This window comes from Carassius auratus, chromosome 32 (assembly GCF_003368295.1).
Source record: "Carassius auratus strain Wakin chromosome 32, ASM336829v1, whole genome shotgun sequence".
In the NCBI taxonomy this organism is placed as follows: Eukaryota; Metazoa; Chordata; class Actinopteri; order Cypriniformes; family Cyprinidae; genus Carassius; species Carassius auratus.
In genome coordinates this window covers 2,240,678-2,257,466 of record NC_039274.1, presented here as the reverse complement: position 1 = coordinate 2,257,466, position 16,789 = coordinate 2,240,678, and the positions used below count along the sequence as shown (strand labels likewise).

The following is a 16,789-nucleotide window of genomic DNA, read 5'->3' as shown; positions in this document are numbered from 1 at the left end:
ATTTTATATAATATTTATTTATGATATTTATATACAGCACTGTTACTGTTTTTGAATGAAGTCTCTTATGCTCAGCAAGGCTGCATTTATTTGATCAGAAATGCAGTAAAAACTAAAATGGTGAATACTTTGAATAGCTGTTTTCTATTTTAATATATTTTCAAATGTAATTTATTCCTGCGATGGAAACACATCTGTGTCCCTTCTTCAAACATGAAGCAACATTCCCTGACTGCATCTGAAAGATTATAGTGACCTCTTGTGGACAAGAAATATAAACCACTTCATGTCAAACAATTCTTAAGTGGGAAAATTGTGATAGGAAGTGGTGCAGCGCTTGAAATTTGCTTGTAAAGCATTTTATGTGGAACATAGGCTTTACAATATATACACAGAGGATGTACTTTTTTTGGAGTTAACATGCTAGTCTCTCTGACCATGGACAGAAAAGACAAACACACGGCTGATAAGTGTATTGAGAGTCACCCATAGAAAATCCAGAAACACAGCTGCTAGTGTTCATGATTCATGCATATCTTTTTTTAGATGGTAGCTTAAGCACAGGAAAGAACAACCTATTGAGTCTTTTTAGCTTTACTTTTAAGTTGTAAATGTTGGAAATATTGGCATGGCATCGTCATTGTCAGTTTTAATTCTGAATGCTGTAACTTACCTTTAGCCTTAAATTTCTGAAGTATGCAGCTTCTAGACTCTCCCTCTTTCTCTCTCTATTGTTTTTATTATTTAGTTTATTTTTTTACCTGAATGTTTAGAGCATAAAAACACACCTTTAAAGTAATGCAGTAGATATGAAAACAACCAGTAAATGGCTAAAAAGAACAAAAAAAACTATGAAATAAAGTGCTAAACTATACTGAAAAAATGGCATATAACTTTTAGGAATACAAAAAAATCTTTATTTGTTTTTTGATCGTGTGCTTCATTGTGTTTCACATTAAACATCTATTTGTGTATGGAGTAATTGAATTGAATTATTATTATTTTTTTGTATGCTCTCAAAGGATGCATTTAAAAGTAATATTACAACAAGTTAATACAATTAAAAATAACAGTTTTCTATTTGAATATATTTTACACTAATTTGTTTCAGCCATTAGCCTACTTTAGTCATAAATGTCACATGATCCTTCGGAAATAATTCTAATATGCATATTTGGTGTTAAATATTTGTTTTAAAATGTGACACTTTTTCATTTTTTTAAAGAACAGCATTTATTTGAAACTTTTTTTTTTTTTTTAACAATTTTAATCAGCTGAATACATCCATGCTGAGTATTTGCTTATTATAACAAAAAAAAAAAAATCAAATAAATAAATACATTTTACTGACTCCAAACTTTTCTCTCCCTCTTCTCCTCTCCAATGCTCATTCACTTGCCAACACTACATTTTCCAAGCTGATGGACTTCAAGTCCTTCGGTTAAAACTGGTGTTAATTTAAAATGTGTTTTTCCTATTTATGATGTGTCCATTTATTGCAAGCAGTACCACAAATCTCCAGAAAAATGAAACGTTGATGAAGGCCCTCTAAATGTTCCCCGCTGATACCCCATCTTTTACGGTCTCTCTTACAGAAGTCATCAAGTTCAGCGTCCTCGGAGGCATCTGAGACCTGCCAGTCAGTTAGTGAGTGTAGCTCTCCAACCACAGTAAGTATCAAGTACTCTGTCCATAAGACATGCATGTGCTGAAACTGTCAGTGGTGGACTGTTTTGGCTTGTCAGTGTTTTGTATTGTCTGTGGGACCCGTAAGGGTTCTGCTGCTGATTGGCAGGTTGGGGTCTTCTCTGGGGTTTCGTCTTTGTGCTGTCAGCAGATCTGATCTTTCCTGCCACTCTCAGCATGTATCTGCAAAGCCGCACACACAAAGGCTCCCATCCATGCCCATGAGTAAAGGAAAGGGAGTCCCTTGCTACTCTGACGGTCTCGATCTTATCTCTCCATTCCGCAGTTTGGCCCGTCCTTCGCTACCTTCCGCCCTGCTCTCTCTCACACTGGCTCCATCAGGCCTTTCTCTGTCATAATTCCTGCGTCCCCACCCTATAACCGCTCCCCAGGATCCAACACACCCTCTCCAACATCCAATGTTCCTTGCTGGAAGGTTTGTCTCCATTGGTAATTCTCATTGCAGTTTTGTTTATTTCCTCTTCTTTTTGTGTGTGTGTTAAATATGTGTCTCCTGAATAACACTTACTGACAGTGTTTTTGATTTGATTTCACTCTGCTTGACCTCATTCATTACCTCATTTTGCTTTTAACACACTTTTTCTTTTGGGTGCATGATGCTGGTTTCAAATCTCTGGCTGTGAGATTTGCTAAACCGAGCAGACCACGGAAGGTACCTATCAGTTTATTCAAACAATGAGATTGGGTTTTCTCTAAAACACATGAGAAAGTATCTATTGAAAGGACACTCAAACTGCTGGATCGTGGGCCAGTCTTCTCTCTCTCGCCCCTGAGACCGTTGCATCTGTTGCTATACACTGACCTGAATCAACCGCATCTGCTTCCTCAGGACTGGTCCAAGATAGGTTACAGTGAGCAGCCGCTGGCCAGCACACTTCAGAGGAGGAAGGAGCCACTGGATAGGCTGAGGGAGGCAGAAACATCTCCTCAGTCACAGGGGTATTCTGGGATGCATTCGGAAGACCACCAGAAGCCAAGGATGACCCCGGCCACTATCGCTGCTAAGGTGACTTTCACTGTATATTAAACATTCATCATTTGGTGTGGCGAAGACAAAATTTACCCGTTTGTTTTTTTCTTTTTTTTTTTAAGTGTGATTTCTATACTTGGATGAGCCTTGAAAACGAATAAATTCTTAGATATTTCTTAAATATTTTTATAATGTCAATTATGGCGAGCTCTAAAAAATTTTATCAGGTAGAAATTAATATTTTCTACTTCTAACTCTGCAAGCTAAAGTCTCTTAAAGTGCACTTCAGTTTTGTATCATAAATAAAAACATTACAATAATATGTTTGCTTAAATGATTACAATGGTATTTAAGTTTATAATTTTCTTTTAGTTAATTTTTTTATTCATTCAGTTTCAAGGATGTAGCAATTCAGTCAACTCACGATTTGATTCAATCAAATTTTTTTGTTGTTGTTTTTTTTTTTTTTACAAAATGACATTTAAGACTAATCATAAACTAAATGTTCTTTTTTATTACTTGAACAAAATGCTGCATGTTTCTTTGTGAAATTGAAATGTAACACTATAATAATATACTAAAATAGCACTTGCATATTATTGATCCTTTGTTGGTTTTGATTGCTTCTGTTGTCCTCATTTGTAAGTCGCTTTACATAAAAGCGTCGGCTAAATGACAGTTTAATTATAATGTAAATCTAAAAAACAAAACTAAATTGAAATTTTAAAACAAGCCCCAAATAAAAGAAGTCTCTTCATATAAATAAAATAAGGCTTTGTCTGTGCTCTTTCCATTTAAAATGAGAGGCAACCACTGCATTTCCATCATGATCCAAACAAAAGCTGCTTCAAGCATGCAACATGAGCAGTTTTTTTAAAATCTAAATTAGATTCAATTTGAAGTAAAAACAGAATGATTTAAATTCAGTTATGTGAAATTATACATAAAAACATATCGGCATAAAAACAAAAACAGCAGAGAAGCTGAATAAGACAGATTAACTCTCTGCCAGCAGGTGGCGCTTAAAACATTTGCTTGGTTTCCGCTGTAAACAAAACAGCGCTGCACTTATGAACTTTAATAAGCATTATACAGAGGCAAGATGAAAAAAAAAATACCACCTAAACTTTTCTAAAGACAGTAAGTTCCCCTCAGACATACATTCATATAAACTCCTACCCCTAATTGAATCACAATTTGTTTAGCATGTCAACCGATTTGAATCGTCACATATTTGAATACATTTTCAACCAGGTCGCAGTTAATCATTACATCCCAATTCAGTTTCATAGGATTCAAAGTCTAGGTCTACATACAGTGGGTATGGAAGGTATTCAGACCCTCTTAAAATTTTCACTCTTTGTTATATTGCAGCCATTTTCTAAAATAATTTAAGTTAATTTTTTTTCCTCATTAATGTACACACAGCACCCCATATTGACAGAAAAACACAGAACTGTTGACATGTTTGCACAATTATTAAAAAAGAAAAACTGAAATATCACATGGTCCTAAGTATTCAGACCCTTTGCTCAGTATTTAGTAGAAGCCCCTTTTGATCTAATACAGCCATGAGTCTTTTTGGGAAAGATGCAACAAGTTTTTCACACCTGGATTTGGGGATCCTCTGCCATTCTTCCTCGCAGATCTTCTCCAGTTCTGTCAGGTTGGGTGGTAAACGTTGGTGGACAGCCATTTTCAGGTCTCTCCAGAGTCTCAATTGGGTTTAAGTCAGCGCTCTGTCTGGGCCATTCAAGAACAGTCACAGAGTTGTTGTGAAGCCACTCCTTCGTTATTTTAGCTGTATGCTTAGGGTCATTGTCTTTCATCTTTCCCTCGATTGCAACCAGTCGTCCGGTCCCTGCAGCTGAAAAACACCCCCACAGCATGATGCTGCCACCACCATGCTTCACTGTTGGGACTGTATTGGACAGGTGATGAGCAGTGGCTGGTTTTCTCCACACATACCGCTTAGAATTAAGTCCAACAAGTTCTATCTTGGTCTCATCAGACCAGAGAATCCTTCAGGTGTTTTTTTTTTTAGCAAACTCCATGGGGGCTTTCATGTGTCTTGCACCAAGGAAAGGCTTCCGTCGGGGCACTCTGCCATAAAGCCCCGACTGGTGGAGGGCTGCAGTGATGGTCGACTTTCTAAAACTTTCTCCGATCTCCCGACTGCATCTCTGGAGCTCAGGCACCGTGATCTTTGGCTTCTTCTTTACCTCTCTACCAAGGCTCTTCTCCCCCGATAGCTCAGTTTGACTGGACGGCCAGCTCTAGGAAGGGTTCTGGTCGTCCCAAACGTCTTCCATTTAAGGATTATGGAGGCCACTGTGCTCTTAGGAACCTTAAGTGCAGCAGAAATGTTTTTGTAACCTTGGCCAGATATGTGCCTCGCCACAAACTGTCTCTGATCTCTTCAGGCAGTTCCTTTGACTTCATGATTCTCATTTGCTCTGACATGCACTGTGAGCTGTAAGGTCTTAGACAGGTTTGTGGCTTTCCTAATCAAGTCCAATCGGTTTAATCAAACACAGCTGGACTCAAATAAAGGTGTAAAACCATCTCAAGGATGATCAGAAGAAATGGACAGCACCTGATTTAAATATATGAGTGTCACATCAAAGGGTCTGAATACTTAGGACCATGTGATATTTAAGTTTTTCTCTTTTAATAAATTTGCAAAAATGTCAACAATTCTGTGTTTTTCTGTCAATATGGGGTGCTGCGTGTACATTAACGAGGGAAAAAAATTAACTTAAATGATTTTAGCAAATGGCTGCAATATAACAGAGTGAAAAATTTAAGGGGGTCTGAATACTGAATAGCATACCCACTGTATGCACACACATTGAGCAACATCCATGTAGTCTGTGCTTGATGTAACTGTCTGTATGTATTGTGTAATGGTGCAGCATGGTGAGGAGGTTTCCCCGGCCGCTAGTGATCTAGCTATGGTCCTGACACGAGGCCTCAGCATGGAGCAGCAGAAGAGCAGCCGAGACTCCCTTCAGTACTCGAGTGGATACAGCACTCAGACAACCACCCCATCCTGCTCAGAAGATACCATCCCCTCACAGGGTAATACTCACGTTTTCAGTAAAGGCCTGTTCACACCAAAAGTGATAACTATAAGGCTAACCATATTAGCGTCCATAACAACGCACAATAATGCTTTCTTTATTACAAACACACGCTACAGTTGTGTTGTCTACCCCTTTAAATGATTAAGCACTTTAAAATCAGGTGGATTCTGATTAGCTATCAATGTTCTTATCATTCATCAGCTATGAAATCATTCTGAAAATTATTTTATCAGTATTGTTCCACTACTTCTTTCATAAGTTTCACTTTACAGGTAACTGTGGCGTCTCTATTCTCTTAGAATTAGAATGATTTTTAAAACGTTATAGTTGTCATTATTATTATAGTTATCAGCTTTGATGTGCTTGGTCCTAAACAGATATTGCTCATTATTATTTGAATTCAAAACAAGTTATAAGAACTGACGAGTTATAAGTGGGATTTCTTTTTCTCTTTCTTTTTTTTTTAGGCTCCGATTACGATGGTTACTCCGTGAATGGAGACACTGAGGCTAACGGTCAGGCTGATTTCGATAAATCCTCCACAATTCCCCGTCACAGTAATATCGCCCAGAACTACCGGCGCATGATACAGACTAAGCGTCCTGCCAGCACGGCAGGCCTGCCCAGTGGAGTGGGCGCTCTGGGCGGACCACCCGGCGGAGGGGGCGGTATCCCCGGGACAGCCACCATTCGCCGTACACCGTCTACAAAGCCTGGGGTGAGGCGCACCCTCTCCAGTGCTGGCCCTATTCCTATACGCCCACCCATCGTGCCAGTCAAGACCCCCACTGTGCCTGACTCACCTGGCGGGTACGCAGGCCCTCCCGCCCGTGTGGGCAGTGAAGAATGTGTCTTTTATGTGCCGGATGATGCCTCTCCGGGAGCGCTGGAGTATGTGAAGGCCTCTCCAAAGCGGCTGAGCCTGCCTAACACAGCCTGGGGCTCAGGGGGTGTAGGCGGCTTAGAGATGAGCGTCTACAGCCAGCCAGGTGAAGAAGATCACCTGCTGGCTGCCAATCGCCACAGTCTGGTGGAGCAGATCGGGGAGCTGGTCGCCAGCGCTCATGCCTTAGGTGAGGGCCAGTATCCTTTCCCCTCACTTCCAAACCAGCCCCCACCGGGCCCCGAGTCCCAACCTGATCCTGAAGTGCCCCAGGAGGGTGAGGACATGCTGAGATCTATTCGCCGAGGGGTGCGACTGCGCAAAACCACCTCCAATGATCGCTCTGCACCCCGGATTTTGTGATGCCTCCCGGGGAGATGGGAGAATACATGTGAAGTAACACAGAAAATAAAATCACAATGACTCTTTAGAAAATGAGCTATGATAAAGAGGATTACAAAATTAAATGTTTAAAGTCATTGTAGAAAATAATGTAAAACAGTAATGAACAAAGTAAATGATATTATGTAACAGCAGGCCCAGGCCACTATAACTCTTAGCGTGTTTGAACACATGTTTGTCTTATTAACAGACACATCACCGCGGGATAGTTGAACTGTAGTGAGACAATTAACTACTGACGGAAGGGACCAGGATGTCTGGGGGTTTTTGTGGTCTCCTCCAGTTCTCCGCATGGTCCCAGTAGAATAACAGCCCTCCCCAAATGATGGACCCCAGGAATCAGTGCTTGAGAAGCTCATGGGATATGCAGGGACTCGTGCATTTCCTTGTCCTCCACAACGCTCTCTCCAACCCAGCCCTCACCTCCAGTAAAATTGACATCACATCCTGAAAATCACATGGTATCGCTGTTGTGTGTTGGTCTGCAGTCTGGAGGTGAGCAGGGCTCTGCTGCAGGTCAGCTTGTGGTTGCATAGATAGACAGGATTTATCTTTTGTTCGTACACTTCTCCCAAGAGTAGGAAAGGTTTATGTCAGGTATGTGGATTTTATAGAATTAGGGTGAAAAAAAAACACCATGATAATGTGGAGCAATAACATTTTTTTTTCCTTTGATGGGGGAAGGATTCAAAGATAAGCTTTTAATAAAGTTGTTCCTTTTTGATGTTCAGGTGTCTTTGGGAAATTAGATGCTAGTTATGGCTTATTTAAAAAGAAAACGAGAAAGGATGCAGAGCACTTTTAAGGCATAGTTTTGACTGTTAGTTGTCACTGTGGCCACACTGTGTGTGGTGAATGCTGTGAGACAGCGCGGTCACGTGCCCTGGTACACAGGGAGACGAATGCGTGTAGCAATGTGGTGATATAAGAAAAAGAGAGAGAGATGGGATGTGAAGCAGAGATGGAGGTAAGAAAAATTATTTGGCAACATTTTTCAGTAGGATCAATTTGTTAACAGTATTAGTTAATTGAATGTATTAGGTGTCATGAACCAACAATGAACAGAATTTATTCATCTATGTTCATTTCTATTTATTGTAGTTCATTTTCTATATTTCGAGTGGTATAAATTAACATCAGCTAATGTATTATAAAGTTGGAGTCAATAAAATATTAATACATTTATTCAGCAAGTATGCATTAAATTGATGAAAAGTAACAGTAAAGACGTTTATAGTTGTCTTCTTTCTCTTTGTCAAATAATCCTGCAAAAATCGATTATGGTTTTTCACAAACGCAGCAAAACATATAATCATTTCAGCCCTCATTATATAAAAATACGAAATAAACTGCTTTGCCACTGCAATAATGAAATAAAATTTTAAAGTATATTAAAATAGAATAATAATATACCCCCCCCCCCTCCCCACCAACATTTGAACAATGGCATATATTTATATATTAGCATTAACTAGATAAATTAATATTTTTAACAAAAAAAAAAACAAAAAAAAAAAACATTGTTCATGACACCTCACAACACCTATTGCATTAACTGTTAACCAGTTGAATCTTATTGCAGAGTGTGACCAATGATCTTGAAAGGGAACTGGTTGATGCATTATATTTAATTTCCAATCTGAGCTTCTAAAATATTTTTCAGGAAACGTTCTTTTACTTGTCAAGCCTCAAACCACAGTCCCGTGATATATCTCTAGGAGGGGTGGAGACAATGAGCTAAGATGAAGGCACACACCTGGCTGACATTTTTTTGGGGACTTAAGAATGAACTTTGGATCTGCAGAGGGAAGAAGGGATGAATAAAGGAGGTGGAGAAAATGAACTCTGGGAAGAAAACTCATCCAGTTGTTTATGATAAAAGCATTCCACTGCCTGCTTTAGATGATTTATGAGTAAATACCTATGACACTAAAGGTCGCTGGTTGCCCTGGTTGAAGAAAAAAACAATGCTCTGTGATGATACTGGATGTGGAAGTGATATGTAGGAGGTCAAAACATAGTTTTAGTCATGTAGTGTCTGTTTGTGAGTGACTTTCTGTTCTCCCAAGACTCCCTATAACCCCTGCGGTCATAAATAGTGCTGTTGCGCCAGACACTTGCTCCTTACTCTGCCTTTTGTTTTGTTTTTTGTTTGAATTATTTATTTCGCATAGAGCACTCTGTTTTAGGAATGCCTGTAGCGTGTTCAAAAGGAAAAAAAAATATGTCTGCTTTGTGACAGTATGTACGACTGTGTTGATCTTTTACCGAAAACAGTGCCATTCCGGAACACCAAGGCCATAGCGAGAGCAGGCTAGAATGAAAGAACAAACATATGCATAAACTTCATAGGAAAGTGAACTGTGGCAAGAAGCTTCACTAAAAATAAACGTCCTACACAAATGTTCTCTTGCAATAGGATTCAAGGGGTGAGTGAGGAAACCATTTACAAGAGCATCGAGTTTGACAGCAAAATAGTACACTTTGCTAGACAAAGAGAGAAAGAAAAAAAACAAACATATCTTACTGTTATATATCCATACGTTTCATGTGAAGCTTCATGATCTGCTTTATGTGATAAATCACAAAGATAAAGTTCTCAGAAGTTCCATCACAGACACATAAATGCAGGAAGATACGACAAGAAGGAAGACGGAGAGTTGATGAGAAGTGAAAGAGAAAGGAGACTGGGACGAGTAAGAGAGAGAAAGTCAAGGTCAGTGGAGAATAATTGGTGAAAGAAACAGATAGGAAGCAAAGTGAAGAAGTGAGAGAGAGACACAAAAGAAAACAAAAGACACAAAAGCCTGATTGCAGGTAGTTGGCTTATTGTTGTCTCTTTATTGTAATGTCAGTATCTGCAGGTTTCTGCTCCTGAGGTCATGCAGTAAGATGACAGTTAAAAGCCCCTCGGAAGGAAACTACCAGTCACTTATGAGCTCAGCCTTCAGCGTCTCAATACACACACACAGCAGATAGGCTCTTTTTTGGTTCTCAGGTGATTATACGCACATTTTCTCTTTGTTTTGCAGTGTTTGAAATGACTCATGTCATGCTCATTTGTCTCCCGCTGAATGTCATGATATGCTCACTATAAGGCAGCCATCACGACTCGGCTGTAAAAATATGATTGGCCTGTCTCTTATACTTGACATCTGTGAAGCTCAGGGTTCACAGTTTGTCCAAAAACCTTTAATGCCAATTCGTAACTATTTTATGGGTCTGCGAATTCATAAACTGCACACTCTACATTTGCATGGTTTAGTAGGTTATTATCTGATCATGCACCACAGGTTTAGGGTTGAACCTCATGTTGTTGTTTTTTTCTTTCTTTCTTAAAATTGCACTGTACACATACAAAATCACCACCTCATAAAATAGTAATGCCTTCTCGTGAGTTTGCGAACCCCTATAATTTTAGGAATTATCAGGGAAGGTTTAGAAATATATGTGCATTGATTATGTTTAAATGTGATTTTTGAGGGCAATATTTTTATTCTATTAATATTCTATATTAAATTATCTTGACCATCTCCCACTCTCCCCTAAAAATTAATAAATAATAATAAAAATGTATGTGTTCCATATGGATCATCTCTGTCATTTGAGGGGATTTGCCTGGAAAACATAAGTAGTAGCCTAAGTAGCACACTGGACTACTTAAAAATAAAACAAGTGTCTTCAGTTCCGCCTTTAGACTACATACTGTATGTTTTGTTGGTGAGCCAAGCGAAAGCCAAAAAAGAAGTGAACTGGCTGTACTTTATATTTATATTAAGTAATAATTGACCAAATGCTATAGATTAGCGCACAATCAATGAGTATAATGTTAGCCTTAACGCAACTTTATGCCTTTTTGATATTCACTCACGACAGCTGCACGCTAGTCTCATCCCATTTCCTTTTTCATCGTGTTTCACGTCTCTACAATGGCTACAGACAATAACTGATCATGTGCTGTGGGCGACAGAGAGATAAACTGCTCATTTGGCTCGGAACACGTGCAGCCTCCCTCTTCTTCATCTACTCACGCGCTGTTCCTGAGGATGCCCTGAAAGACACCCGTCTCCCACGCTCGGTTTAGCCACGACACCGCGATCTTCCCTCATTGTCATCTCCACTGAGCGAGCGCTCGTGGAGGGAGAGCTTGGCAACCGGGTGTCATGGAAACTGGGCCATGTGTCTTACGCCATTACTAGTTGCGAGCCTTCTCTTTTCTTTGTCGCTCCCAAATAAGGAGAATCACGCACATTCCTCACAACACACCCCAAAACATCAGGGTCCACAGCTCAAAACTTAAACAGTGAACTTGATTATGTTTCTTAAAGGGTTAGTTCACCCAAAAATTAAAATTATGTAATTAATGACTCACCCTCATGTCGTTCCAAACCCCTGAGACCTCTGTTCATCTTCGGAACACAGTTTAAGATATTTTAGATTTAATCCGAGAGCTTTCTGTCCCTCCATCGAAAATGTATGTACGGTATACTGTCTATGTCCAGAAAGGTAAGAAAAACATCATCAAAGTAGTCCATGTGACATCAGACACAACACTGCAATGACGCTGCTGACGTATGACGTGTTTTCATGTGCGCCCGATAACAAAGATAACACGTCAGCAGCGCCACTGCAGTGTTGTGAACGCGCTCACAACAGACGCGGAAGAGAAGAAAATGCTGAATAAAGTTTTTTATTTATTTTTGGACTAAAATGTATTTCCGATGCTTCAACAAATTCTAACTGACCCTCTGATGTCACATGGACTACTTTGATGATGTTTTCCTACCTTTCTGGACATGGACAGTATACCGTACACACAGTTTCAATGGAGGGACTGAGAGCTCTCGGACTAAATCTCAAATATCTTAAACTGTGTTCCGAAGATGAACGGAGGTCTCACGGGTTTGGAACGACATGAGGGTGAGTCATTAATTACATAATTGTAATTTTTGGGTGAACTAACCCTTTAAGTTCACTCACATGTAAAGTATATATATTTTTGTCTCACCCCATCCCCTCTTTCCTCCTCTGACTGAAGTTGAATAACGCTACAGGTGCATTGTGTCATTCTTCTTTCTGCTTTTCTCTCTTTAATCTTCTGCTTTCATTTATTGTGCTGTTTTCCTAAGGCTAATCTGCCACTGTTGCTGACAACATCATTTCCTTTTTGGTAATATTTATCCTTCTGATTTTTGTTAAGTTTAGTCACAGCTAATGTAACAAAACACACTGTGATGATTCCAGTATTAATAAAAGTTGTACTTAAACTGTGTGTGAGGCGAAGAATATTATTATAACCTATTATAACCATTATAACCTATTATTCATTATGCTAGGTTTTGTGAGGGTTAGTAATAAAGATAAAAAAGTTGAAAATGTGGCAAAAAGGAGAAAATTATAAGATTGAAAGTCATGACATAAAAATCACAAAAAAAAAAAAGAAAGATTTATCAAAGCCTGACTTTTTTTTTCTTGTATAGGCCTATGTGGCGGAAATGAACTACTAATAACAAAAGCTGATTCTGTGCCACGTATTGATTAGACGTATTAGAATATTATACCTGCAGTCATGTTGTCCAGAACGGCATAAAAACCAAGCATGAGCTATTATGCATACATTTCAAGGTTTAAACCTTATAGCCTACTTCATGCACACAAAAATATAAAACAGAAAAGGATGACGTTCAGTTGAAAGTGCAAGAGGTTTGACGGAAGTTACACAGCAAGGAAAGATCAAATCTTATAAACTATACCATTTAGATTGGGCACATTTAATCTTAGATGCTAGGTGGCGTCAAAGTGTTTGTGACTGCAATTCAACATCCAGATAAAGTTTGTGCTAATTATTTCTTCAAACTGTTTAGAATCTAAAAGTGAAGCACAAATAAATCTCGTCTTTCACCCTGAAAATAGTAACTTTGTAATTATGTAATTATTATCACATGTCAGTCTCTAATCATACAGAGATTAGCAACTCAGCCTCCAGCTTTGTGTTATTTGCTGAGAAAGCCCCTGAAGGTGTAGAAGACAGTCCCAGCTGCACACTGGACTGCTCAGAACTCAGGTGTGTATCTTCAGTGATAGTCGAGTCGTGCATCTATATAGAGCACTTATGCAACTATAATTAGTACATCTCATGTGCTCGTCATCTCTCTGGTGCGTTCTTAAACCACACAAATGCAACTTTAATTAGAAAAAGTAGGCCACAATTAATTTAAGAAACCTTAACAATGATATTAAAGGGAACAATAAAAGGATTAGAGAGTGTGAAAGGAGAAAAGAGTGTTTACTGTGTGATCTTTCAGATGCATCCCACGAATGGCATATTCATGGAATCATACCCACATTGCCTGTCGAAACCCTGAAGGTGAGTGAACATGATCTTGGGTTCTCATTTGAGTAAACTGTTCTCTGTGTTAGAGGAACGACTTTAATGTGTAGCAATACGGAAATCATTATTTTAAGTATCAACTACAATCCATCCATCCTCCAACGCACTTGTCCTATGTGGGATTTTAACTTACAAAATAGAAATATAAAAAAGTTAATATTTCTGAATGTTCTCTGGACAAACATCCCATCCCATTTATTTTAATTTTTTTATGTTTTAAAAACGTTTTCCTTTGGTTAGGCTGTATAAACTTTATGGAATATTCATCATTTTGCAAACATTATAGAAATGTTACATTTAAATGATTTCTGAATATTCAGAAAAAGTAGTTGTGAACGTCCAACTTCATTTCAGGGCAAACTTTCCATTAACTATGTATGATTTAGGATAGATTTTTGTGAGGGATTTAAAGGGATCGTTCACCCCAAAATTTGATGTTTATCTGTTTACCCCCAGGGCATCCAAAATGTATGTGACTTTGTTTCTTCAGTAGAACACAAACCAAGATTTTTAGCTCAAAGCGTTGCAATCTTATCAGTCTTATAATGTAATTGGATAGGAATCATGCCTAAAACATTCAATAAAAAAGTAAAATTCTTCTTCTTGCTTGCTTTATGGCAGTTCATATACTTGTAAGTGCATTACCACCACCTACCTCTGAAGTGGACCATTGAAACTCCTAACTGAGATTATGTATGATTCCAACAATGAGTAGGCCCTGACATGTGTTGTTTAACCCCAACGGAGTTCAAAATAATTAACAAAGCATGCAAGGAAACGGACGCTTTTATCATGTTCCTGTGTGATCGCGCATGTTCCAGTGATTTATTTCTTATAAGTATTCAGATAACTTATCTTTGTATGTGAAATGATGAGGTCGCATGACGTTGTTCCTGAGAGGCGTGTAAAGGGCGTTTTAGTGATGCGCAGCGGAGCTTCAGGCTTGACTGTGGAAACCCTGCGCTATCCTGGCCTCGGTGGTACTGGCCTGAGGCTATTAGCCCCGCCCAGCCCGCTTTAAGCCCTGGCTCACACTGGCCCGACAGTGGAAATGTGGCTAATGTTGATAAATGCTGATTCCAATGCATCATTTTCAACATGAATATTAAAATCACCAACAATTAAGACTTTATTCAGACTTTATCTGTAGCCAGCAGTAACTCAGACAGAAAATCGGAAATTTATTTTATGAATTCTGTTTGGTGCCCTGGTGTCCCTTAAACAGTAGCCAGTACAATATAAATACAATTAAAGTACAATTAAAATAATGTAATAATCATCAGGTTTTAGCCAGATGTCATGGGGGGCGACATGGGGGTGAGTTATAAATTACATAATTTTGATTATTGGGTGAACTAACCCTTTAAAATTTGGTGGCATATCTCTAGTTCTGAAATCTTCTCTGTCAGCCTAACTATTTCCCTGCATTTATTACATGTGAATTCCTTTGCCACTAACAGAGAAAGCTACACTATTGTGGCAAGCGGTGCAAGTGAAAATAACAGAAGCCATTACTCACTGTGAATGTCGAATGATTCTGATTTACCACAGTTGTTTGATGACCTATTGAAAAATGGGGCCAGAGAGAGAGTAAAAGGAACGGTAGGTGCGAATCTTGTGGTACGAGATATTGCGATATCTGACTGGTCTCATGAGAACATTACGATATCCTCCAGACATTTCAAATATATTTACATTACACTTTCCCTTTCACCAGTGGTGGTATGCAAGATATTTTATCTTCACATCAGGCAAGTGGACGTATAAGTGGGAAAATTACAGTGTAGTTTTATCCAGTCATAACAACAGAATTCAAAGTTTAACCTGGAAATGTCACGGAATTTTTCAAACTTTGAATTCATTGATCGAATGTAGGTCATTACACTTAAATTACGATATGTATCTTTAAATCAGTGGTCTCAAACTCAATTCCTGGAGGGGCACAGCTCTGCAGAGTTTAGCTCCAACCAGCTCCAACTCACACCTGCTTGGAAGTTTCTTGTAATCCTGAAGAGTTTGATTAGGTGGATCAGCTGTGTTTGATTAAGGTTGGAGCTAAACTGTGCAGACCTGTGACACTCCAGGAATTGAGTTTGAGAACAGTGCTTTAAATACAAAGCTGCAAAAGTTGATTTAAATATGAATCCTGCATGTTCTGTGTGTCTCTTTTAAAAAGTGTTGTTTTTGGTGGCCTGTTTTAATTTTAGTTTTAGTCTATTTTAATTTTAGTTTTAGTCTATTCTTTGTAAAGCTGTCATTTTTGTTTTTATTAGTTTCAGTCACGGACATACTCTTACAAATGAGGACAATGGAAGCAATTAAAAATAAAAAAAGAGTCTCATTTAATTATAAGGGTTTGATAGATTATAAGTCTCATTTAATTATAAGGGTTTGATAGAACTGGCTGGAAGACCTGCCAAGAGAGCATTGCAATAGTCCAGGCTGGACAGAACAAGAGCTTGAACAAGGAGTTGTGCAGCGTGTTCCGAAAGAAAGGGCCTGATCTTCTTGATGTTGAATAAAGCAAATCTGCAGGACAGGACCATTTTAGCAATGTGGCCTGAGAAGGTCAGCTGATCATCAATCTTAACTCCAAGGTTTCTGGCTGTTTTTGAAGGAGTTATGGTTGATGAACTGAATGGTGAAATTGTGATGAAATGATGGGTTTGCTGGAACCAGAAGCAGTTCTATCACGGCAAGGTTGAGTTGAAGGTGATGGTCCCTCATCCATCAAGTAATGTGTGTTAGACAAGCTGAGATGCGAGTAGCTACCGTCGGATCATCAGGATGGAATGAGAGGTAGAGTTGGGTGTCATCAGCATAGCAGTGGTATGAAAAGCCAAGTTTCTGAATGACATAACATAATGATGCCATGTAGACAGAGAAGATAACTGGTCCAAGAACTGAGACCTGAGGCACCCCAGTAGTTAGATGTTTGACTTGGAGACCTCACCTCTCCAAGGTACTATGAAGGACCTATCTCTCCAAGATACTATGAAGGACCAATCTGGTAGGTAGGTGATAGGTAAGACTCAAACCACTGGAGTGCGGTTTCTGAGATGTCTTTTGCCAGTAGGGTTGATAGGAGGATCTGGTGGTTAACCGTGTCAAAAGCAGTGGACAGATCAAGCAGGATAAGCATTGAAGATCTGGATTCCGCTCTTGCCAGTCTTAGGGCTTCAACAACTGAGAGCAAGGCAGTCTCAGTTGAATGTTTACTTCTGAAGCCAGATCGGTTGCTGTCAATGAGGTTGTTCTGTGAGAAATGAAGATACTTGGTTGAACACAGCTCATTCAAGTGTTTTTGCAATGAAAGGAAGAAGGGAAACTGGTCTGTAGTTCTCTAAAAG

General features: G+C 39.0%; 1 protein-coding gene across 4 annotated transcripts in view; it reads left to right on the top strand.

The window, feature by feature from the left end:
- LOC113051319 (MTSS1-like protein) overlaps positions 1-10,290 on the top strand; it is a 96,066-nt gene extending 85,776 nt beyond the window's left edge. For 2 of the 4 annotated variants that reach the window (XM_026214941.1, XM_026214940.1), the window contains 5 exons: positions 1,596-1,670; positions 1,973-2,122; positions 2,537-2,713; positions 5,593-5,758; positions 6,231-10,290. In XM_026214941.1, coding sequence (XP_026070726.1) covers positions 1,596-1,670; positions 1,973-2,122; positions 2,537-2,713; positions 5,593-5,758; positions 6,231-7,009 — 1,347 coding nt within the window. In that variant the 3' untranslated portion in view covers positions 7,010-10,290. The remainder of the gene's footprint in view (positions 1-1,595; positions 1,671-1,972; positions 2,123-2,536; positions 2,714-5,592; positions 5,759-6,230) is intronic. The other 2 variants (XM_026214943.1, XM_026214942.1) reach the window with 1 other exon arrangement.
- The last annotated feature ends 6,499 nt before the right edge of the window (positions 10,291-16,789 follow it).